General features: G+C 42.8%; 1 protein-coding gene across 2 annotated transcripts in view; it reads left to right on the top strand.

Annotated features, from left to right (window-relative positions):
* CACNA2D3 (calcium voltage-gated channel auxiliary subunit alpha2delta 3) overlaps positions 1 to 25005 on the top strand; it is a 1019762-nt gene that overhangs the window by 753023 nt on the left and 241734 nt on the right. For both annotated transcript variants that reach the window (XM_029052259.2, XM_029052258.2), the window contains 3 exons: positions 14540 to 14611; positions 15546 to 15626; positions 22956 to 23030. In XM_029052259.2, the coding sequence (XP_028908092.1) occupies positions 14540 to 14611; positions 15546 to 15626; positions 22956 to 23030 (228 nt within the window). The remainder of the gene's footprint in view (positions 1 to 14539; positions 14612 to 15545; positions 15627 to 22955; positions 23031 to 25005) is intronic.

Here is a 25005-nt window from a genome sequence, read left to right as displayed (position 1 = left end):
CCTGAAGGCAGGAGGAAATTTGAGACTGAAGAGAGAGACAGCAGGACTGGAGAGGTAGATTGTAGTTGAAGTCATAGCAACGGATGAGATTTCCAAGACAGTGTGTGTAGGTTCAGAATTTAAGGGGTCCAGAACTGAATCTTGAGGGACTTCCACATTTAGAGGGTTGGGGGCAGCAGAGGAGCCTCTGAAAGTGTCTACTTAGACTGCAAGCCCCATGAGTGATGGGGACTGTGTCCAACCTGATTAACTTGTATCTATTCTAGCCCTTAGAAATGTGCTTGACACATAAGCAGTGCTGGGCTTATAGTCAGCTCTGCAACCTGGACCTCTGCACCCCTGCTCAAGGACTCCACCACTGAGGATCCCCCGCACCCCCCCCCCCGCACCGCACTGCCCCCGCAGACCCTCCCAGCCACAAGATCCACGAGTAGCTCCCAGACCTCCCCACAACTTTCCCTGACCCTCGTAGCCCGTCCTGGTAGCAACCCGTGCCGCAGGACTCTATTCTCCCCAGCACCGCCCCCCCTCCCCGCCAAGAATCGGGGGACATTGCGCTCCCCTGCTCGGGCCCGGGGACATTGTGCTTCCCTGCTCGGGCATCGGGGCATTGTGCTCCCCTGCTCGGGCCTCGGGGCATTGCGCTCCCCTGCTCGGCCCTGGGGACATTGCGCTCCCCTGCTCGGTCCTGGGGACATTGTGCTCCCCTGCTCTTCCCACCCCGGGCCTGGGGACATTGTGCTCCCCTGCTCGGGCCCGGGGACATTGTGCACCCCTGCTCGGGCCTCAGGACATTGTGCTCCCCTGCTCCTCCCACCCCGGGCCTTGGGACATTGCGCTCCCCAACCGCCCTCCCCACACTCCACCCGGAAGCGGCCATTTTGGGAAGCCCTCACTCCCTCTTCCCCCATGAGGTGATTGATTTCCTCCACCCTGGGCGACAATGTCCTCGTTCTCACTGTGTTACCTTACCTTAGCTGCCACCTACGCCCACAACCCACACCGGACATCCTCAGGGCTCCCGCCGCCGCCTCAGAGACATTTGGACCATGACCCCCAGGACTCTCCTTGCCGCTAGCCTTTTGACTTTGATTTTGATCAGGTAGACCCTTAGTCAAGTCAACACATGACTCTGGTCATCACCCGCTTATTAATAATATTGTATCATATTACTATATTACCAATTTTGCGTGTTATTGTTAATTGTTCTCAGTGCTGACACGTACCTCTCTGGCCTCACCATATCCTTCTACCCCCACCTCCTCCCATCTGCCCCTCCCAATCCTCTCCTTCCCCTTCCCCTCTCTCGCCCAGCTCTTTCCCGCTCTCTCCTCTGCCTCCTCCCTCCTCCCCTCCCCCGCCCTAGAACCCCACTTTACCAGCGCCATCCCTCTTCCCCCCTCCCCCTACGCTGCTCCCCACCGAACCCCCTCCTTCCACCCTCCCCCCTTCCCTCTTTCCCACCCATGCTCCATCCCAGTCCTCCTGTCCCACCCCCACCCCTCGTCCCCCTCTCCCCATCCAGGGCCCTGCCATCTCATTCCCATCCAAACCCTCCCCTCCCCCCGCTCTCCCCCCCGCCCCCTACACCTACAGCTACTTTCAAGTGTGGCCTCTGGAATCCCCGCTCCATTACAGGTAAACTACCTTTCATCCTTGACCTTTTCCTTTCCCGCTCTCTCCTCCTCGTCGCCCTTACGGAAACCTGGCTCACTCCTGAAGACACGGTCTCCACCGCTGCTCTCTCCAGCGGAGGCCTCTCCTTCTCCCACTCCCCCAGACTCACCGGAAAGGGAGGAGGCATCGGCTTCCTTCTCTCACCCCGATGCCGCTTCCGCACTATCCCTCCTCCCCCTTCCCTCTCCTTCCCCTCCTTTGAAGCCCATATCATTCACCTCTACCACCCCCTCCAGATACTTGTCGCTGTCATCTACAGCCCTCCTGGTCCCACCTCCGACTTCTTCAACCACCTAGACCCCTTTCTCATCTTCCTTCTCTCCTTCTCTCTCCCCACTCTGATCCTCGGAGACTTCAACATCCACATGGATGTACCCGGTGACTCCTCTGCCGCCCGCTTGCTATCTCTCCTCGACTCTGCCGACCTCCTGCTCCACCATACCGCGCCCAGTCACCAATTTGGTCACAGCCTCGATCTCGTCCTCTCCTACCGCTGCACTATCTCCTCCCTCACCAACTCTGAAATCCCTCTCTCAGACCATAACCTTCTCACCTGCCTCCTCTCTCACACTCTCTCCCCCTGCAAATCTTTTCTACTCCCCCACAGAGACCTCCACTCTCTTGATCCCATCCATCTCTCCAAAAGCATCTCTCCCCACCTTGCCCCCCGTCCTCTCTTCCCACTCTCGATGATCAGGTCTCCGCTCTCAACTCCACCCTCTCTACTCATCTCAACTCTCTCGCCCCCCTTTCCCTCCGCCGCTCTCGCTCCACTAACCCACAGCCCTGGGTCACTGCCTCTGTCTGCCTCCTACGCTCTTACGCTCGAGCTGCTGAGTGGTGCTGGCGAAGGTCCAAGCACCAAGCCAACCTTATCCATTGTAAATTTATCCTTTCCTGCCTTAACTCTGCCCTCTCCTCTGCCAGGCAAAACTTCTTTTTCATCCCTCATTAACACCCATGCCCGTCACCCCCGCCAATTGTTCCGGACTTTTAATTCTCTCTTCAGGCCCCCTGTTCCTCCCCCGCCCCATCCCTCACCCCCAACGATCTGGCCACATACTTCATCACGAAAATTAACACAATCAGGTCTGAGCTCTCCAAAATCACCCCTCCCCCTTCTGCCTCCCCCCCACTCCAACCCTCTCCCCTACTTTCCCATCTTTCCCTGCAGTATCCTCAGAGGCGATCTCCTCCTCCTCACAAGTGCCACCCCCTCCACCTGTGCTTCGGACCCCATTCCTGCTCACTTTATAAAAACCATCACCCCTTCCCTCCACCCCTCCTTAACTTCTATTTTTAACCACTCACTCTCCAATGGCTTCTTCCCCTCCGCCTCCAAACATGCCCATGTCTCCCCCATCCTAAAAAAACCCTCTCTCGACCCCACTTCCCCTTCCAGTTATCACCCTATCTCCCTACTACCTTTCCTTTCCAAGCTCCTAGAACGCATCGTCTACACTCGCTGCCTAGAATTCCTTGACACCCATTCTCTCCTGGCCCCCCTCCAATCTGGCTTTTGTTCCCTCCACTCTACCGAGACTGCTCTCTCTAAGATCACCCATGACCTCCTTGCCAAATGCAATGGCTCCTACTCTATCCTAATCCTCCTTGACGTCTCAGCTGCCTTTGAGACTGTCGACCATCCCCTTCTCCTCCACACCTTGTCTCACCTTGGCTTCACGGACTCTGTCCTCTCCTGGTTCTCCTCTTATCTTTCTGGCCGTTTATTCTCGGTCTTCTTCACAGGCTCCTCCTCCCTCTCCCATCCTCTAACTGTTGGGGTTCCTCAAGGGTCAGTTCTTGGCCCTTTTCTGTTCTCCATCTACACTCACTCCCTTGGGGAACTCATTCGCTCCCACGGCTTCAACTATCATCTCTATGCAAATAACACACAGATCTACATCTCTGCCCCTGTCCTCTCCCCCTCCCTTCAGGCTCGTATCTCCTCCTGCCTCCAGAACGTCTCCACCTGGATGTCTGCCCACCACCTAAAACTCAACATGTCCAAGACTCAGCTCCTTATCTTCCCTCCCAAGCTCTGTCCTCTTCCTGACTTCCCTATCACTGTGGATGGTACAACCGTCCTTCCCTTCTCTCAAGCCTGCAACCTCGGTCTCATCTCTGACTCTCTCATTCTCCCCAATCTGTCACCAAGACCTGCCGGTCTCACCTTTATAATATCGTCAAGATCCACCCTTTCCTCTCCACCCAAACGGCTATCTTACTGGTACCGGCTCTTATAATATCCCGGCTGGATTATTGTGTCAGCCTTCTCTTTGATCTCCCTTCCTCCTGTCTCTCCCCAATCCAGTCTATTCTTCATTCCGCTGCCCAGTTCATCTTCCTGCAGAAACACTGTAGACATGTCACTCCCCTTCTTAAAAACCTCCAGTGGTTGCCTATCAACCTCCGCACGAAACAAAAAACTTCTCACTCTAGGCTACAAGGCTCTCCATCACCTTGCCCCCTCCTACCTCACCTCCCTTCTGTCTTTCTACTGCCCACCCTGCATGCTCTGCTCCTCTGCCGCCCACCTCCTCACCGTCCCCCGTTCTCGCTATCCCGCCGTTGACCCCTGGGCCACGTCCTCCCGCTGTCCTGGAATGCCCTCCCTCCTCACATCCACCAAACTAATTCTCTTCCCCTCTTCAAAGCCCTACTGAGAGCTCACCTCCTCCAAGAGGCCTTTCCAGACTGAGCTTCCCCTTTTCCCTCTGCTCCCTCTACCCCCCCTTCACCTCCCCTCAGCTAAGCCCCCTTCCCCCCCCTTCCCTCTGCTCCTCCCCCTCTCCCTTCCCCTCCCCTCAGCACTGTACTTGTCCGCTTATTTGTATATATTTTTATTACCCTATTTATTTTCTTAATGAGATGTGCATCCCCTTGATTCTCTTTATTGCTATTGTTTTTGTCTGTCTGTCTCCCCCGACTAATAATAATGTTGGTATTTGTTAAGCACTTACTATGTGCAGAGCACTGTTCTAAACGCTGGGGTAGACACAGGGGAATCAGATTGTCCCACGTGGGGCTCACAGTCTTAATCCCCATTTTACAGATGAGGTAACAGAGGCACAGAGAAGTTAAGTGACTTGCCCACAGTCACACAGCTGACAAGTGGTAGAGCCACGATTCGAACCCATGACCTCTGACTCCAAAACCGGGCTCTTTCCACTGAGCCACGCTGCTTCTCATATTTAGACTATAAGCCCATCAAAGGGCAGGGACTTTCTCTATCTGTTGCCGACTTGTACATTCCAAGTGCTTAGTACAGTGCTCTGCACATAGTAAGTGCTCAATAAATTCATTAATAAATTCATTAATGAATTTAATTAATCGGGGAGACAGGCAGACAAGAACAATGGCAATAAATAGAGTCAAGGGGCAGAACATATAAAAACAATGGCAAATAAATAGAATCAGGGTGATGTACATCTCATTAAACAAAATAAACAAAATAAATAGGGTGATGAAGATATATACAGTTGAGTGGACGAGTACAGTGCTGAGGGGGTGGGATGGGAGAGGGGGAGGAGGAGAGGGAAAGGGGGGAGAAGAGGGTTTAGCTGCGGAGAGGTGGGGGGGCGGTAGAGGGAGCAGAGGGAAAAGGGGGGGAGGAGGAGTACTATTGAATGAATGAATGAATAATAATAATAATTATAATTAAAATCATGGTTTTTGTTCATCACTTACTATGTGCCAGGCACTGTACTAAGCAATCGGATAGATACAAGGTAATCAAGTTGGATACAGTCCCTTGTCCCACGTGGGGCTCACAATTTCAGTTCCCATTTTACAGATGAGATAACTTAGAAGTTAAGTGACTTGCCCAAGGTCACACAGCAAACAAGTGGCAGAGCAGGAACTAGAACCCTTGACTTTCTGACTCCCAGGCCTGTTCTCTATCCACTAGGCCATGCTGCTTAATAATTATGATAATAATATCAATAACAGCCATAAGAATAAAGAAGGAGTGGCCAGAGAGATAGGAAAACCACAAAAGGACATTTTTCAGTGAAGCCAAGGTTAGACAATATTTGAAAAAGGGGGTCCCTGAGGTTGAAGGGAGCTGAGAGGTCAAGAAGGATTAAGATGGAGTAGCGGCTGTTGGATTTGGCAAGAAGAAGGTCATTGGTGACCTTAGAGAGGACAGTTTCCATGGAGTGAAGGGATTGGGAACCATAATAATAATAATAATGTTGGTATTTGTTATGTGCTTACTATGTGCAGAGCACTGTTCTAAGCGCTGGGGTAGATACAGGGTAATCAGGTTGTCCCACGTGGGGCTCACAGTCTTAATCCCCATTTTACAGATGAGGTAACTGAGGTGCAGAGAAGAGAAGCGACTTGCCCACAGTAACACAGCTGACACGTTTCAGAGCCAGGATTTGAACCCATGACCTCTGACTCCCAAGCCCGTGCTCCTTCCACTCAGCCAAAAGTGGGCCATGGAGAGAATAGGAAAAGAGGAATTGGAGACAGTTGTGGTAGGCAAGTTGCTTAAGGAGTTGGGAAGGGAAAAGTGAAAGGGATATGGGACAATAACTGGAGAAAGCCTTGGCATCAAGGGAAGGTTTTGTTTAGGGTAGGGAAGACAAGAAAATATTTAAAAGCAGTGGAGAAGGAACCATTGGAAACTGAACAGTTGAAATTGCTGGTCAAGGAGGGAAGAAGGGATTTGATACGGTGTGAAGTAAGGCAGGTGGAAGAGGTACACTTTCTGTTGTCTACCTACATGTCCTTGACAGTGCTTACCAGAGAGACAAAATATATCTCCCTTAGAAGAAGAAGAATAGTCCCAAGTAGTTTATACATTTTAACTATTTTCTCTTTACTGAAACCTCAGTTGCCTCATTCATTAGAACATCTTTGCTGATCTCATTAGGATTGTTATCCCCCAATAACGTATTTATTCTCTACACCAACTGATTTTTTTTCTAGCTTCACTGAATATAAAACTGTGCATCTTCAGCAAATCTTCCCACTCATTTCATGTTCAAGGTGAAACTGAAGCTCGTTCTCTAGACTGTAAATTTATTGTGGAACGGGTCTGTTCATTGTTGTATTGCATTCTCCCACCACTTAGTACAGTGATCCGTACACAGTAAGTGCTCAATAAATATTGAATGAATGAATGAATGAATGAATGAATGAACTGAAAGTAAGGCCCTTTTGTAAAGTGTAGCCATTGGCCAATCACGCATACCAGGGTTTGCATGACATTTGAGGAGAAAAGTAAGGACTTCATCCATTTGAATTAGCCAGAAGATTTTGAGAAGACAAATCATTTTTCTGTTCTATCATCACGTATTTTTCCAATTGTTGTCTTAATTGTAAACCAATGGCTACAATTCAGTTCATTAGATTAACTGGTGGAAAGTGGAATTCTCACTCACACTGTTCACCCAACCCCTTCCCTCTCCAATTCTGATAGATCACAGCACTCCCCACGTCACTGCCTTTCTAAAATAGAGAGGCAGCATGGTGTAGTGGTTAGAGCACAGGCTTGGGAATCAGAAGGTTATGGGTTTTAATCCCGCTCTGCCACTTGTCTCCTGTGCTTGGGCAAGTCACTTTACTTCTCTGGAGTTCAGTTCCCTCATCTGTAAAATGAGGACTGAGACTGTGAGCCCCACATGGAACAGGGACTGTGTCCAAACCGAATTGGCTGTATCTACCCCAGCCCTTAGTACAGTGTATAGCACAAAATAAGCACTTAACAAATGCCATAATAATAATAGTAAAAAAAAATCCCACCTCCTACAATAAGGCTTCCCTGTTTGGTTCCCCATTTGCAAAGTTGTTTCTCCCCTATTTATACCCATCTTGAGCACTTTTGTATATATCTTATTCAACAGTCAGTTATTTTGTTGAGTCATAAATATTTTTCCATCTGTCTCCTCCATTAGAGTTTAAACTTCTTGTGGACAGGGATTGTGTAGCTTCTCTGTGACTTCCCAAGAACGTGGTACAGTGCGTTGCATTGGTGAATGCTCAGTATATATACTGCTTATACTTGCCGCTAGGCCAATGTAAATAGAAATAATATTGAACAACTCATCCAAAGTAACCTAAATTCTAAGTTCTGAAAATAAAATCAGCTCATTTAAATACCTAAAGTCTTGAATGATCAAAGTAAGCTGTTGAAACAAAATCTTACGGTTCTAGAAATTCATATTTTCAGAATTCCAGATGCAAATACTAATGACTCATTAAAAAATAGTCTCTGGAAAAAAGTGACATGATATTTCTTATGAGGGTGGGTAAAATACTTTACAGAGTCATATAGACATGTTCTAATGCTTCTTTTACATGTCACTTAAGACGTAGAACTTCAGGATTTTCTTGCCCTTTTTGTCATAAAGGTTGACAGCACAAAGCACAAATATAAAAGCACTGATGATTTTAATTTGTGTACATTTTTAAAGAGAGGTCATTCTTTTGAATAATACAATAATTAGAAGATCCAATTAACTTGTATCTACCCCAGCACTAGAACAGTGCTTGTCATATAGTAAGTACTTAACAACTACCTTATTTATTATTATTATTAACTTTGGCTAAATCAGCCAGTAGTGTGGTGAGAATGAGTGTGAATGTACTTGTCAGTGTACAAGGCTGTGAACAAGGTGTGAACAAACTTTGTACAAGCATGGAAATGAGGCCTAAACAAAACTATGAACGAGCATGAAAACTAGGAATAAGCCTTTCCTTTGCCATGTTCTCCTCTTTCAAAATCCTTGCTCCAAACTACCCAAAACCCTTCTCTCACACTACAGTGGTATGCTGTGGAACCCCAGCTCCTTTGTGGAACAATTGTATATCTTGAACCTGTTTCTAGCACTCACTCCCCTGCCTCACTGTGAAGAAGACCTGGCATCCCCTGCTGCTGTGTCCAGCCGAATGCATTACCTCTCCCTTCTGTGTCACCCTTCCAATTTGATTTTTACCTTTTATTCACCCTACCTACAGCCCAAAACAGCACTTAAGCACATATCTGTAATTTATTTTAATGCCTACCTCCCCCTCTAGACTGTAAGCTCCTTGTGGGCAGGTAATGTGTCTACCAGATGATTTTATGTACTTTCCCAAGTGCTTAGTACAGTGTTCTGCATGCAATACACACTTAATAAATACTATGACTTGATTGGGTAGATAAATATGTAGATGAGTAAGTGCTTAAATGATAGTCTAGCAAATTGCTGTCTTCACTGTAGATAGCATCACCATCCTTCCTGTCTCACAAGCTCATAACCTTGGCATTATCTTTAACTCCTATCTGTCATTCAACCCACATATTCAATCCGTCACCAGTCAGTCCCACCTTCACAACATTGCTAATATCTGCCCTTTACTCTCCAATTCAAACTGCTACCATGTTAATTGAATCACTCATCCTATCCCCCCTGGAGTACTGCATCAGTCTCCTTGCTGGCCACCCAGCCTCCTGTCTCTCCCCACTCCAGTTCACACTTCACTCTCCTGCCCAGATAATTTTTCTACGAAAATGTTCAAGAATGTCACCTACCTCCTCAAAAAACTCCAAAGATTGCCCATCCACCTCCATATCAAACACAGAGTCCGCACCATTGGCTTTTCCGTCACCTTGCCCCCTCCTACTTCACCTCACTTCTCTCCTACAACCCAGCCCACACACTTTGCTCCTCTAGTGCTAATCTTCTGATTGTGCCTGGATCTCACCGCATATCCCTAGACCACGTCCTGCCTCTGGCCCGGAACTCCCTCCCTCCTCAAATCTGACAATTGCTCTCCCCCTACCCCTTCAAAGCTTTATTAAAGGCACATCTGCTCCAAGAGGCCTTCACAGAGTAAGCCCCACTTTTCTTCATCTCCTACCCTCTTTTACATTGCATGACTTGCTCCCTTTGCTCTTCTCTCCTCCCAGCTCCACAACACTTCAGTACATGTCTGTAATTTTGATGTCTCTCTCCCCACCTTTAAACTGTAAGCTTGTTGTGGACAGGGAATCTCGCAGTTTACTGATGCATTGTACTTTCCTCAGCACTTAGTACAGTGCTCTGCACACAGTAAGCACTCAATAAATTTGAATGAATGAATAATTACTATTGAATGAATGAATGAACAAATGAATAAAGGTGTACATAAATGCTACCTTCTTCACTGTAGCCTAGTGGAAATCAGCATTGCCTAGTGGAACAAGCATGGGCCTGGGAGTCAGGAGACCTGGGTTCTAATCTTGGCTATCCCACTTGCTGGCTATGTGCCCTTGAGCAAGTCACTTAACTTCTCAGTTTCCTCATCTGGAAATGGTATAAGATACCTCTTTTCTGTCCCCCTTAGTCTGTGAGCCCAATGTGGGACAGGGACTGTGTTCAATCAGATTATTTTATATCTAGCCCAGCAGTTAGTAGGGTGCCTGGCCCATAGTAAAATCTTAAGTACAAATTTTAAAAAAGTATATGTTTAGTCACATATATCTATTGTTCATAGCTATTCTATTTCCTGTAACTATTGTTATATTTGTTATTTCTGTCTTTTAAAGGACAGGGATTGTTGCTTTTATTTCTTTTGCATATTCCTCAAGTGCCTAATAGGTGTTAATAGATACTGCTGATATTGATACATTGGTAAGTGAAGACTTTATAAGATCCTTGATTTTCCTATAGCCCCTATAGTACTTTTTCAGTTGGAATAAATATTAAAATTTGGGACAATACATTTAACTCAGACATTTTATACTAGCAATTTAAAATACATAAAAGAGTTATGTTGAAAGGGAGGATTTTCATTTTTGTCATTCAAAACTGGCTCTCTGGTTATTAATGCATTATTCAAGCAAACACCTGTAGGGGTTTTATTTAAACATTGCTGCCTGTAAATAGGAATTTGTTTTAAAGTGTTGGTCTCTTAGTATATCTGATAGTCATAGTCACTCCAACATTTAGAAAATGCATGCCAGTAAATCACAGGGTCACCAGGAGAATTAAATTTAGGGTTAACCAAAGAAAACATTAGGAAATAGATTTCAAGAGTTTCTAAGGTAATTTAGCAAACTCATCTATGATAAAGCAAGTTATTATTTCTCGTACTACTGTCTGTAGTTGAATATCATTACTTCTTTGGGGAGTAGGGTTCTTTTTAATGTACTAACTCATGTATCAATTATGTATTTACATAAATATTAGCAGCATGAAGCAACATGGCCTGATGGTACAGGATTGGGCCTGGGAGTCAGAGCACCTGGGTTCTTATCTGGATCCTCCACTTGTCTACTGTGTGACCATGGTCAATTACTTAACTTCTCTTTGTCTCAGTTTCCTCATTTGTAAAACAGGTATTATCTCCTACTCCCTCTTACTTAGACTGTGAGCTCCATGTGAGACAGGGACTGTGTCCAACATGAATATCTTGAATGTACCCCAGCACTTAGTACAGTGCTCAGCAAATAGTAAGTGCTTAACAAATACTATTATTCTTATACTAGATGAAGTGAAGTAGAAGTCATGTTTTGGGTTTTCAGCCATACTCACAAACATGGATTGGATGTTAGTATCAATAGTCCCATCTTCAAATAGGATCTATCTATTTATCTATTATAAATAAGCCACCTCCTCCAGGAGGCTTTCCCAGACTAACCCCCCCTTTTCTCTGCTCCCCTCTCCATTACCCCCACTCGCTCCCTCTGCTCTACCCCCTCCCTGCCCCACAGTACTTGTGTGTATATATGTACATACTTATAATTACATTTATTTTATTAATGATGCATATTTACCTATAATTCTATTTATTTACATACATGCTATTGATGCATATTTACTTGTTTTGATGTCTGCCTCCCCACTTCCCGGGCATGGGAGTCAGCAGTCATGGGTTCAAATCCCTGCTCTGCCGCCTGTCAGCTGTGTGACTTTGGGCAAGTCATTTAACTTCTCTGTGCCTCATCTGCAAAATGGGGATGAAGACTGTGAGCTCTACGTGGGACCACCTGATTACCTTGTATCTACCCCAGCGCTTAGAACAGTGCTTTGCACATATTAAGCACTTAACAAATACCAACATTATTATTATTATTATCATTATTAGACTGTGAGCCAGTTGTGGGCAGGAAATGTCTCTGTTGCTGAATTGTACTTTCCAAGCGCTTAGTACAGTGCTCTGCACACAGTAAGCACTCAATAAATATAGTTGAATGAATGGATCTATCATCTATTCTGTCCTCTCAATGGGATAGATCAGGGCAAAATTTCCATATTATGATGATTCCTTTTTCTAAAGAACTTTCAACTCTAGCCGAGTTTTGCTTTATATATGTTTGTATGTGTAATTGACTGTCATTCATGGAAAAGAATGCTTTCTAATATCTCAGTGTACCTTCTGTGAAAATTGACTTAAAAATAGCCTTTTTCCTCCCTGATATCTTGAAGAGAATGTTCACAAAATCAGTGGGCCAGTCAATCAATAGTATTCCTTGAGCACCTGAGTGCAAAGCATTGTACTAAGGCTAGGGAGAGTTAGTTACAATAGAATTAGTAGACATGATCCCTTCTTTCAAGGAGCTTACAATCTAGGAGGAGATTCAGCCACTTAAAATGAATTACAGGTGGGATGAAGTAATGGAGTATAAAGAAATGTATCTGTGTTCTATAGGAGCGCAGAATACCTTGTGTGAAGCATAAGTACTGAAAAGGCAGTTGAGGGGAATGTAGAATGGAGATAGCTGAAGTTAATCAGGAAAGGCCTCCTGGAGGATATGTGATTTCAGAAGGACCTTGAAGATGGGGAGAGGAGTAGTCTGCCTCATGTGCGGTGGAAGGGAAACAAGAGGGTGGTGGTGGAAGGGGGGAGAACAAGGCACAGTGAGAATGCTGGCTTGAGAGGAACAAAATGTGCTAACTAGAATTTAGTGGAGAAGAGTGAGGGTAAGAAGTGGGTAAAGAGCTGATTGAGTTCCTTGGTAGCCAATGTTCAGGAATTTCTATTGGATATAGAGAGGAATGGGTAAACATTGGAGGATTTTAAGGGTTGGGGAAGGTGTGCTCAGAACCGTGTTTTAGAAAAATGATCAGAGTGAAGTGTGGATAGGAGAGGGGAGAGGCTAGAGGGAGGGAGGTCAGCAAAGTGGCTGATGCACTTTTTGAGATAAGATATGACAAGTATCTGGGCCAGTGTAGTAGCAGTTTGGATGGAGAGGGAGGGTAGATTCTGGAAAGGTGGGAGAATATTCAAGAGCATTTAATGAACAGGTTTAATATAGGGGATGAAAGAGGGGAAGAACTGAGAATAATGATAGTGTTGTGAGTTTGAAATGGAGATGGAAATGGTCAACTTTGATGGGAAAGTGAGGTGGAAAAGATTGGTGAGGGGGTCAGTTTTGGACATTTTGAGCTTAATATCCTGGAGGAGATCCATGTAGAGGCAGGAGGAGATGTGAGAAGGGGACAGGTTGAAGCTGATGAGGTACATTTGAGGATGGAAATGGCATTTGAAGCTGTAGGAGTGGATGATCTTCCCCTGGTTAGCTAAAACTACAAAATAGTTCTTAGTGCATTTTCTGTTTTTATGTTTTCCTTGACTGTAACAGATTCAATTCTATGTAAATTTAGTATTAGGGAAAAAAGCATTTCTTCCTTCTAAGTAATGATGCAAATGTTACCTGTGAATATAATTTGATTGACTGAACAATTGGTAATTACCTATATTCACAGGTGTATGGCATAGATATAATGATTAATTATTGATGATTCTTTGCTTTTTGTCATAGAAGAACTCTGATCTGTTTTATTATCTTTATTTAGATAAATAGTGTGGCCCCCATCTAAAGAGCAAAGGGTGTGAGCCAGAGGACCTGGGTTCTAATCCCGGCTCTGCCACTTGCCTGTTTGACCTCGGGCAAGTCACTTAACTTCTCTGTGCCTCAGTTCCTTCATCTGCAAATGGGTATTCAATACCTGTTCTCCCTCCTACTTAGAATATGAGCCCCTTGTGGGTCCTAATTACCCCAGTGCTTTCTACAGTGCTTGACATATAGTAAATGCTTAAAAAGTGCCATAATTATTGTTATTATTATTATCATTATCACTGATATATACTGACTCCAAAAGAACCATTAACATTACTCAGTTTGATTTTTACATACAAACCAAAGTTTAGACAGTCTAACTGTTCCATTTAGATCATGACATTTTTATCAGTCTTCCTATAGTATCACAAATGTTTCAAAGATGAAATAGCCCAGTTAAATTCTGATATGCACTTGGTATTTCCATAATGCTTTTTTCTTTTAAATAATGTTAGGCTCTCAATGCTTTCCACTGTTTTTTTTTCAGTGTATTTTCACCCAAATTTAATTGCAATTATTCATTTTGAAAAGTCTCATAATGGCTATGTGTACACAGAAGCTTTCACAACTTAACCAGATAACATTTAGGATTTTCTAATGCCTTTTGACCAATTTCAGTACAGTAAAATCCAAAGGATTAAATTGAAGTGGTACAAATAGGATTTTTTTTTTTCAGAGAACTTGTGCCTCACCACAAGCCACTGGTTTGACTGAAGACTCTGATCGGCAACTGCTGTCTGATAGTGTTAGTGATTCTGGGCTGTTCTTTCCTTCTTATTGCCTTCCTGCCTGCCTGAACTCTGAGGTCTCCCAAGAAGAAACAAAGCGTAGAGGCAGGGCTCAGAGCTGGGAAAGCCCAGAATGTGATCTGTTGATCAAGTCAACCTCTTAATGTCTGGAATCCCAGAGTGGGATGAGAGACAGACTCCTAAATCATTGGTTTTTGCCTTCATGGGACCCATCGATATGATGGACATATGGACATATGTGATGAACGTATGCCGCTTGTGGATAATATATCCTCTTTCCACTCCCCAAATTTAGCTCGCTGATGATCAAGGATTAGTTCTGATGACGACAGTGGCCATGCCGGTATTTAGTAAGCAAAATGAAACTGTAAGTCCTCGGGTTGCATTTTCTATTTAGTATTGTGATGATTTCATTGAGGATTTCTCTTAAATGACTTTTTAGCTTTAAGATTTGGGATTTATATCCCATTTCCCACCTGATATGTCTGTCGCAAGCATAGATTAAATAAGAGAGATGTCAGAAACTCACAAGCATAAATAATTTCAATATATTCAGCTAATTCAGCACTTTCCCCAATTGTCTAAATGTTGAATATCCAGGGGGCAATGACTCCAGCAAATCACTTTCAGCGCAGAGGTGGTTGTTTATTTTTTCCTGTATGTTCCCTGTAAGGGAAACCAATATAGTTACTCACACATATGTGGCCCAAATGAACTTTTAAAATCAGATAGTTTTGGCACCCTTATCACTCTTACCTGTTTTTTAACAATGCATCCTGCAGTCCCCATACACCCGGTTTTAACTCACTGGAGTAATTGCACATTGTTTTAACTCCTCAGTTGTTCTCTACTGAGTACCCTCTGGTAGTGAATTTGGGGAAAGGAGAGAACTACCATTTTCATGCATAGTTTTTTCCTTGGCTGAGTGTTGGCAACTTAATTATATGCATGTTGATCAGCTGGAAGTTTGGGCACTAACTATTTTAATTTAAGGAGAAAGAGAAGAAAAAGTTGTTGATTTGCATGGGCGTATGTTTGCCCTTATTAGTTACAACTCCCCAGTAGTCTAACTTTCCTTTTTTCTATCACAGAGACCTAGAAAACCCACAGTTCATAGTGTACAATAGTAACAGTAGTAATGATACATAATTTGTATCTACTATTAGGTATGCATATTTCAGCAATTTCTGTTTCTGTACCTGAGTATTATATAATGTTGAACTCTCCTAAGTGCTTAGTACAGTGCTCTGCACTCAGTAAGCACTCAATAGATATGATTTTTTAATGTTTATTTCCAACAGAGATCTAAAGGAATTCTTCTGGGTGTAGTTGGCACAGATGTTCCAGTGAAAGAGCTTCTGAAGACTATTCCAAAATATAAGGTAATGTGTGATAAATATCTGAATCAATTTACACCACCCATAGCTGACATTCAACAATCATGAGTGTTGTCTGTGGAGAGATTGTCCTCATTTGTGTTGGAATACTGGTAAGAGGTCCTGATTAGCCATCCTTGGCATGCTCTAAATTGGTAACTGTCCTCATGTTTCTCTCCCGGCCCTCCACCATCATTATGTTTTAAATTACCATTGTGGCCTTCAGAATCAGCCCTAAATCACCTGATTCAAATGCTCATTTCAGTGAAGCTTTTTTTTTTCCCCAAGGTGTGAGTATGGTAGGAATGATACTTTGGAAGACTATATTAATGCTTTCAGGCCATTAAGGGATCAATAATTTAGTAGTACTTCAGTAGACTAAAAGTAGAAGTAGGCTGACAATATATATTTTAAAGAAATCTAGAACCTAGGACCTCATTATACAAAGTCAACAGTTTATTATATCCACTCAGTTTTTTTTTTTGAAGTATTTGTTAAGGGCTGACTATGTGTCAAACACTGTTCTTAGAGCTGGGATAGGTACAAATTACTTAAGTCAGACACAGTCCCTGTCCTGCACGGAGCTCACAATCTAAATAGGAGGGAGTACAGTTATCTCCATTTTATAGTTGAGGAAACTAAGGCAGGGAGAAGTTAAGGATTTACCCAAGGTCACACAGCAAGCAATTAGCAGAAGTAGGATTGGAACCCAGCTCCTTCTGACCCTCAGGCCCATGCTCTCTTCACTAGGCCACACTGCTTCTTAATGAGCTCTGAATATATTTTCTGGAATTCTGCAAGCTAATCTATCAGCCCATCAACTCTTTTTGATAGATTTGTGACCCAGTACATTTTCTACCTGCCTCACGTGCCATCTAAATTACTCTTTTCTGAAACCCCAGTGACCCAATCAGTGGTATTTATTGAGGACTGTGTGCAGAGCACTGTACTAAGGGCTTGAGAGAGTATAATACAAAAGAGTTGGTAGATATGATTCCTGCCCTCAAGGAGCTTACAGTCTAGACAGGCATTAAAATAATTTACAGAGAGGGGAAATGGCAGAGTATAAAGTATAAGTGCTGTCAGGCTGGGGTGGGGAAAAAATCAAAGTACTTTAAGGAGTACAGCCCCAAATCCATAAGAATTGTAGAAAGGCAGGTGAATAGTTGGGGAGATGAGGGCCTAGTCAGGGAAGGCTCCTTGGAGGGTATGTGCTTTTAATAGGGCTTTGAAATTGGGAAGATTGGTGGTCTGTCATATCTGAAGAAGGAGGAAATTCCAGGCCAAAGGGAGAATGATGGCAAAGAGTTGGCGGCAAAATAGCTGAGTTGTAGGTACAATGAGTAGGTTAGTATTGGAAGAGTGAGGGATGCAGGATGAATTGAAGTGGGAGAGGAGTGAGTTTGGAAGTAATAGGAATAATAGTATTTATTATTCGTTCAATCGTATTTATTGAGCACTTACTTTGCACAGAGCACTGTGCTAAGTGCTTGGAAAGTACAATACAACAATAAAGAGAGAGAATCCCTGCCCACAATGGGCTTACAGTCTAGAGGGAGGGAAACAGACATCAAAACAAGTAAATAGGCATTAATATAAATACATAGAATTTATGTATAATTGTATATACATAAGTGCTCTGGGAGGGGGCTAGGGAGAACAAAGGGAGTGGGTTGAAGTGACGCGGAAGGGAGGGGGAGCTGAGGAAACAGGCTTAGTTTGGGAAAGCCTCTTGGAGGAGGTGTGCCTTCAGTAAGACTTTGATGGGAGGAAGAGCGATTGTTTTGGCAGATTTGAGGAGAGAGGGCATTCCAGGCCAGAGGTAGGACATGGGCCAGGGGTCGGCAGTGAGACAGGTGAGATCGAGGCACAGTGAGAAAGTTAGTACCAGAGGAGCAGAGTGTGGGGACTGGGATGTTGAAGGAGAGAAGGGAGGTGAGGCAGGAAGAGTCAAGGTGATGGAGAGCTTTAAAGCCAATAGTGAGGAGTTTTTGTTTGATGTGGAGGTTGATAGGCAACCACTGGAGATTTTTGAGGAAGGGGGCGACATGCCCTGAACCTTTCTGTAGAAGGATAATCCAGGCAGTGGAATGAAGTATGGACTGAAGTGGGGAGAGTCAGGAGATAGGGAGGTCAGAAAGAAGGCTGATGCAGTAATCCAGTTGGGATAGGATGAGTGATTGTACTAACGTGGTAGTGGTATTCACTGCATAACACTGTACTAAGTGGTAGGAAAGAATAAACAAGTGGGAATTAGACATAGTCCCCTGTCCCTTGGTGGACTCATGATATTAAAAAAAAAAGAAGTGGGAGAAAGGTTAGGGCAACAGATACGTAAGACGAGATATAACAAAACACTAAGATAAAGATAAAAGCAAAGCTTAGTAAACCATTTTAGCTAGGGGTACTGAAAGGGGAGAGCTGGTTGAGTGTCTTAATAGCAGTGATAAGAAATTTCTGTTTAATGTGGACTTGTATGGACAATCATTTGAGGTTTTTGGGAAGTGAGGAGGCATGGAATTAACAGGATTTTTGAACAGTGATCCAGGCACCAGAGTGAAGTGTGGACTGGAGTAGGGAGAGACAGGAAGCAGGGAGGAGGCTGATGCAGTAGTCAAGATGGGATAGTGTAAGTGCTTGGACCAACCTGGTAGCAGTTTGGATAGAGGTGAAGGAATGGATTCTTGAGACATTTTAAAGGAAAAACGGATGGGATTGATAACAGATCGAATGTGTGGGTTGATTGAGAGAAAAAAGTTGAAGATATACTGAAGCCTAAGTTTTGCTCAGTCTTCCAAGAGTTATTCCCCATATGAAAGGCATTTTCTTACCTAGAAGAACTTTGTCACTGGCAACTCTGAGAATTTACCACACACTCCCCCTCTAGACTGTAAGCAGGGACAGTGTCTACCAGTTCTGTTATATTAAAGTCTCCCAAGAGCTTAAAGGTACAGTGCTCTGCACATAGTAAGCAATCAGTAAATAAGATTGATTGATCTTCCAGATCATTTATGAAGATGTTAAACAAAACTGGTCTAGGTCAGACCCCTATTTATACTTCTCCATCCTCAAAAGTGTCTTCTTATCCACATCCTTTTTTTCTTATCCTTTAGCCAGTTTTCTAGCCAGTACATAACATTCCATCAATTCCATGTTCATTCAGTTTTTGAAATGTTTTTGGTATACAACCTGGTCTGTAAATCAATGTCAGAGGCATTTTTAAAATTTAAGAATATTGCCATAATCACTTGCAAAATTAACCAACTTATTTGCATAATTTCTGTGACCCCTCCAAACAAGATAGAGATTATGGCATGGGGAATTAAGTGTAGCAATAAGGGGAGAGTAAAAAATGGGGGTATAGGAAGAGAAGTTGAGGGGACTTGAACTTGAGGTAGTATCTTATTTCTATTACATCTTTCAAGTGCTACATACAATAGGCACTCAATAAATTAGCACCCAATCCTTTCTCATCTTCCTACCCCAGTGTTTGCCTGTCTTAATACAGAAACTTCCAGAGTGCAAACTTGTAACCTGAGCTCTATCAAGTTCTTCCTTTCATCTTCTTTCCTACTCCTGCTTTTGTTGCTCTCACTGCTTACTAAAATAATCTTTTATTTCCTTCTCAAAAATCATTGGGGGGATTATGTAATGGATGCAAATATGCAATTAAATATGGTATGTCCACAATTCTCCTATATCTCATTGCTGGGCCCCTTTAAAGTAGTCTAATAAAGACTGGTCTAGAATTCCCAGGATTTTCTTTTAAACTCTTTTTTCATATAAGAGTTACATTGACAATCCTCTAGTCTTCTGGTATAACAATCAATCAGTGGTATTTATTGAGTGTTTACTGTGTTGATTGTAATGATAAACTATACATTTGCTAAGATTTCCACTATGAGTTCCTTTAGAATGTTCAGGTAGCCAGTTCCAGTGAGTTATTCACATCTAGTTTTTATCAGTTTTGTGTAAATCATCTTATATGGTCTCCACAATTTAAAACAATGCCCAATATGAAACTGAAATATACTAAATGAGGAGCAGTGTTGCCTGGTGGAAAGAGCATGGATCTGGGAGCCAGAGTACCTGTGTTCTAATCCAAGTTCTGCTACTTGTCTGCTGTGTGACCTGGGGCAAGTCACTTAACTTCTCAGTCTCTGTGGCTCAGTTTCCCCATCTCTCAAATGGGGATTAAATCCTACACCCTCCTACTTAGACTGTGAGCCTCATGTGAGACAGCGCCTTGTGACCAACATGATTATCTTGTAACTACCCCAGCACTTAGTACAGTGTTTGGCATATAGTAAGCACTTAAGTATTATTATTATTTACAATGATGTAAGAAAAAAATTAAAAACTTGCTACTAATTTGGCTACCCAGTAATGACAAGAACTGGGTAGTCAATAATCTAATTTTCATTTTCAGATATCATTTTAAACAGTCCAGTAGAGTAGTTTCCTAATTTGAACAAATGAGTTAGGGACCATTACAGTCACTTTACCCATTGAAAGATATTCCTACCATGCGTTTGTTACAATTACTGCTATACCCCTGATTAGCAATACCCTAGGATTCTTGGTGGGTCTCTACACCCAAAAGAACACACCAGCCATTGGAGAGCACACATTTGAAGATAGAGTTTAGGGAGGGAGGTCCCAGTTCTGGCTAATGTGAGGATCCAGTACTGAACCTTGAGGGACTCCCACAGTTTTTGTTTTTTTTTTAAGATAGGGGAGATGTGAGCATGTTTGAAAGCAGTGGGGAAAAGCCATTGGAGAGCAAACATTTGAAGATGGAGTTTAGGAAGGGAAGGGAGCGGGAACGTGCTTTGATAAGGTACAAAGGGATAGTTAGGTGGAGGGGGTGGATTTTCAGAGAAGGCAGCAGATTTCTTGAGATACTACTGGGAAAGATGGGAGAGTCGAAGAAGGGGCAGGAGGAGGGAGGGACTGTAGAGGAAAAGGGGAGATTTCAAGGAGATAAAGGTAAAGGGAAATGAAAATGCAATGATCTCCCTTCCTTCTCTCTGGTCTCCCTTCCTCCTCTCTCGCCCTGCTCCAGTCTATTTTTCACTCTGCTGCCCGGCTCATCTTCCTGCAGAAAGGATCTGGGCATGTCACTTCCCTTCTTAAAAATCTCCACTGGTTGCCTATCAACCTCCGCTCAAAACAAAAACTCCTCACTCTAGGCTTCAAGGCTCTCCATCACCTTGCCCCTTCCTACCTCTCCTCCCTTCTCTCTTTCTACTGCCCACACCACATGCGCCGCTCCTCTGCCACCCACCTCCTCACCGTCCCTCAGTCTCGCCTATCCCGCCGTCGACCCCTGGGCCACGTCCTCCCGCGGTCCTGGAATGCCCTCCCTCCTCACCTCCGACAATCTAATTCTCTTCCCCTCTTCAAATCCCTACTTAAAGCTCACCTCCTCCAAGAGGCCTTCCCAGACTGATCTCCCCCCTTTTTTCCCTCTGCTCCCTCTACCCCACCCTTCACCTCTCCGCAGCTAAACCCTCTTCTCCCCCCTTTCCCTCTCCTCCTCCCCCTCTCCCGTCCCACCCCCTCAGCACTGTACTTGTCCGCTCAACTGTATATATCTTCATCACCCTATTTATTTTGTTTAATGAGATGTACATCACCCTGATTCTATTTATTTGCCATTGTTTTTATGAGATGTTCTTCCCCTTGACTCTATTTATTGCCATTGTTCTTGTCTGCCTGTCTCCCCCAATTAGACTGTAAGCCCGTCAAAGGGCAGGGACTGTCTCTATCTGTTGCCGATTTATACATTCCAAGCACTTAGTACAGTGCTCTGCACATAGTAAGCACTCAATAAATACTATTGAATGAATGAACTGGTATATTACATTGCTTTTAAAGAAACATTTTGATTGATTTTCATTTGGAATTACATTTTTAGTCAAATACCATTTGCTTGCTTATAATGGAAGAAGTCAAGCTTCTAAACTCCTTATGGAGCCCTCAATCTGTTAGATACCAGGGCATATAATTGTAATTACTGCAGTGTTGACTGTATCTGACATTTTTCAGGGAAAGGAGATGAAAGAGATGATATAAATCCCAGAGGCAATGAAATCCCTAATTTATCTATAATGGAATGATGAACTATCATTTTATCATTGGATTCTAATGGAGTCCTATTAAGACTAGGTGTTGAAGTTAACTTTAGGAGAAAGGTCGGTTACTTTTGACCATTACCATTAATATTTGGATTATTGAGAACTGGAAAATTTTACCTGAACAGGTCAAATTCCCTAAGCATAATTTTGTATTCATAGTCAAATTGATAAACCAGGTAAGTCTACTAATGGTTTGTTTGCTCTGCAGACTGGTTAGCCATGTACTAGTATGCTCAGTTATTTGTCATGTATGGAAGACTTTTTAAACCAAGTCACTTAATACTGCAAGAGTCCATGATTGAGAAATAACTCAGTGGAAAAAGAAGACACCTCCCCCATCAATTCTATTCATTGCTGTGGCAAAAGAGGGTAGAATATTCTCCCTTTGGAAAGTGATCAGCTTTATGCGAAAGGCTTTTTAAATATATGAATTATTTCTAGGTGAATTTATTGTAACCAATGGGTGCATTCAACTGTGTAATGGAAATATTGCCCAAAAACTAGTATTGGTATTTGAATAAGTACAGCTTTAAATTTGATTACATACTTTTTAAAGCTAATAAAACATTTCATTGCTTTCAAACCACTTCCCATAGTTCCATTTAGTGAGAAAACATAAAGGTCTTTGCATTAAAAAAATATCATCTAAGTTTTGTGTAAATTGAAGCACACTTGAAACAATTTGGCAGCAGGACAATCTAAAGAATGAAGGATGTAAATGGGGTTGGTTGCCAAGTTTCCAATAAGGAGATACAAAGCCCTCATATTATGGAAATATTGCCTTCTGAAGTCTTCTAAATTTTTGATGATCCCAACACATTAGTGGAAATTGTAACTATAAAACTCATTGCGGTTCTGATTCATATATCAGCATGATAAAACTTAGAATCATGTTTCAAAACAAACTGCATTTTTTTGAACATACTATTTTCCTATTTAAATAAATAGAAATAAGGACTGTGGATAACAGACATTTTTAAATTGTACTATTTACCAAGATCATCATATTGACAGTTTTTCATTTTCAACAAATGTCAAGGATCAGTGCTTTGCATTCATTTTAGTGAAATATTGTGTTGATAAGGGTTATGCATGCCAAGCTTAAGCTGTAAATCACTAAATGTTAGAGTATTTTTGTTTCTGAATTCACCAGAGATCAAGCTAATTAAGGCTTCCTTCTCATTTACTATTACAGTTAGGTATTCATGGTTATGCATTTGCAATCACGAACAATGGATACATCCTGACTCATCCCGAACTGAGACCATTGGTAAGAAAAATATTTATTGACTTATTCTTGCATATCATTCATTTGTGAGGATAAAATTCTGCCTCAACAATCAAATGTGGAAAGCATTAGTTCACAGTGGAGTATTTTATTTAAATACTTATTGCAGTTTGCTCCTTAAAGGAACAGGTTTGCAAAATCAATAGACATACATGTCATTGAATTTGTCCTGCAGAAACTACAGCACAAACCCTCTAAGTCAGGCACAAATAATAATCTCTGGAATTTCTGCCATGTGGTTCATTTCATTGGTAAGTGGGGATTCTCCGCGAAACTTTGTCCCCTGTAGGTTGAGATTTAAGGAGGCCTGCATTTTAAAATAAGCACAGAAACAGAAAAGCCAGTATTCATTATGAAAGTGAGAGATGGAATGTCCTTTTCAGCAGCAAAAGACATGCAAAGTCCTGGCTTCCCCTCCTTCTCTTCCTTTGATCTCATCAAAATAATAAAAATAGAAGCAAAAGCACATTATGAAAATGTTTGTTGATAAAACACCCTGGGGGACAGCTCCATTCATGTTTGCATCATTGTTTAGGAATACATCATGTAAGTGTTCCATCTTTATCAAATCTTGGTATAATACTCCTGGTATTAATGAATTCACTGCTGCATACATGTGGATGCCATATGGATTTTTAAGTTGCTCCTTACAGCAATATCTGATTTCACCAGTGTTGAAGCAGAAAATGGTACCATTGGTTGGATAGCTAATTTCATATGTTCTTCAATTAAAATTATTGAAAAGTGTGATTTATGAAGTTAGTGACAAAGATCCTTAGCACATTACCCATTTCCAAGCAGCACAGTTTTTGTTTGTCAGACCAGGAAGCTTGGAATTTTACATTTGATTTAGCTGAGTGATTGAGTTGATTGTTTCTTCATTCATAATTGTGACTGAAAAGGGGAAATGAGAATGTCAGCAGTCAGTAGTTGGAACTTCTGTCAGAGAATGAAATGATTTCTTATTTAGCAGTTTTAGAAGTAGTAATGGGCTATGGTAAAAGTAAAGAAAAAAGTAAAGAAGTAGCATGTATTTTCAGATTTTAAAGGGAGGTCTCTATCAGCCCTGTAGGACATTTTTATGCTTCTGAAGATATCTGAAAACTCTTAGTGTCATATGAAGTTTGCATTGTTCCTGTCTATATGAAAGAGTTCTTCTCCCTACCCCTCACCAATCTCACAAATTATAATATGCATTTAAACTGTTCTTCTTATTCAAAGGTGGTACTATTGATAGAGATCCTATCCACAAGAGTGGGTCTAGACTGGGTCTAATTGAAAAGAAAAAAAAGACCAACAATCCATTCCACCCTGTGTACTAGATTTTACGAACTAGTGTATATGCAGGCCATTTGCAGTGCCTATTGTTGCTCTGAGAATATACCTCTTGGTATACATGCATCTGAATCTTTTCCTCAAGGAGACTAACACCTCTCCCCATTGTTCAATGCCCGGCCTACCGTCTGTTGTTGTTGCTTACAGTTCCCTGCTCTGCCACATTGGTTGACCCTGTGCTTCTGAATATTTAAAGTGTTTATTCTGTCTTCCTTTTCTCTCTGGCCTCTTCTACCTCACCATCCAGGATATGCTTGGGCATGCTACTATTACCCATTCGGGTATTCCATAAGCTTTGCACTTGCTAAAGTATGACCCACCATCAGGACGAACTTTGATTGTGTTCCACCAGTTAAAAGTATTGATTTATACGCTGTTTGCAGATTGCATCTTCTAATTGGTTTCCCCAGACAGGACCTAATTGATTGACACATCTGCCAATCTGCCTGTGGAAAACTCCTCTAGTTGGATGATGATGATGATTATGGTAAGTGCTTACTCTGTGTCAAGCACTGTTTTAAGCACTGGAGTAGCTACAGGTTAATCAAGCTGGATTCAGTCCCTGTCCCATATAGTCTGTGGGAGGGAGAACAGGTATTAAATTCTCATTTTACAGTTGAAG

The sequence above is a fragment of the Ornithorhynchus anatinus genome, chromosome X1 (genome assembly GCF_004115215.2).
Source record: "Ornithorhynchus anatinus isolate Pmale09 chromosome X1, mOrnAna1.pri.v4, whole genome shotgun sequence".
NCBI lineage: Eukaryota > Metazoa > Chordata > Mammalia > Monotremata > Ornithorhynchidae > Ornithorhynchus > Ornithorhynchus anatinus.
This window is presented reverse-complemented; position numbering and strand designations above follow the sequence as displayed.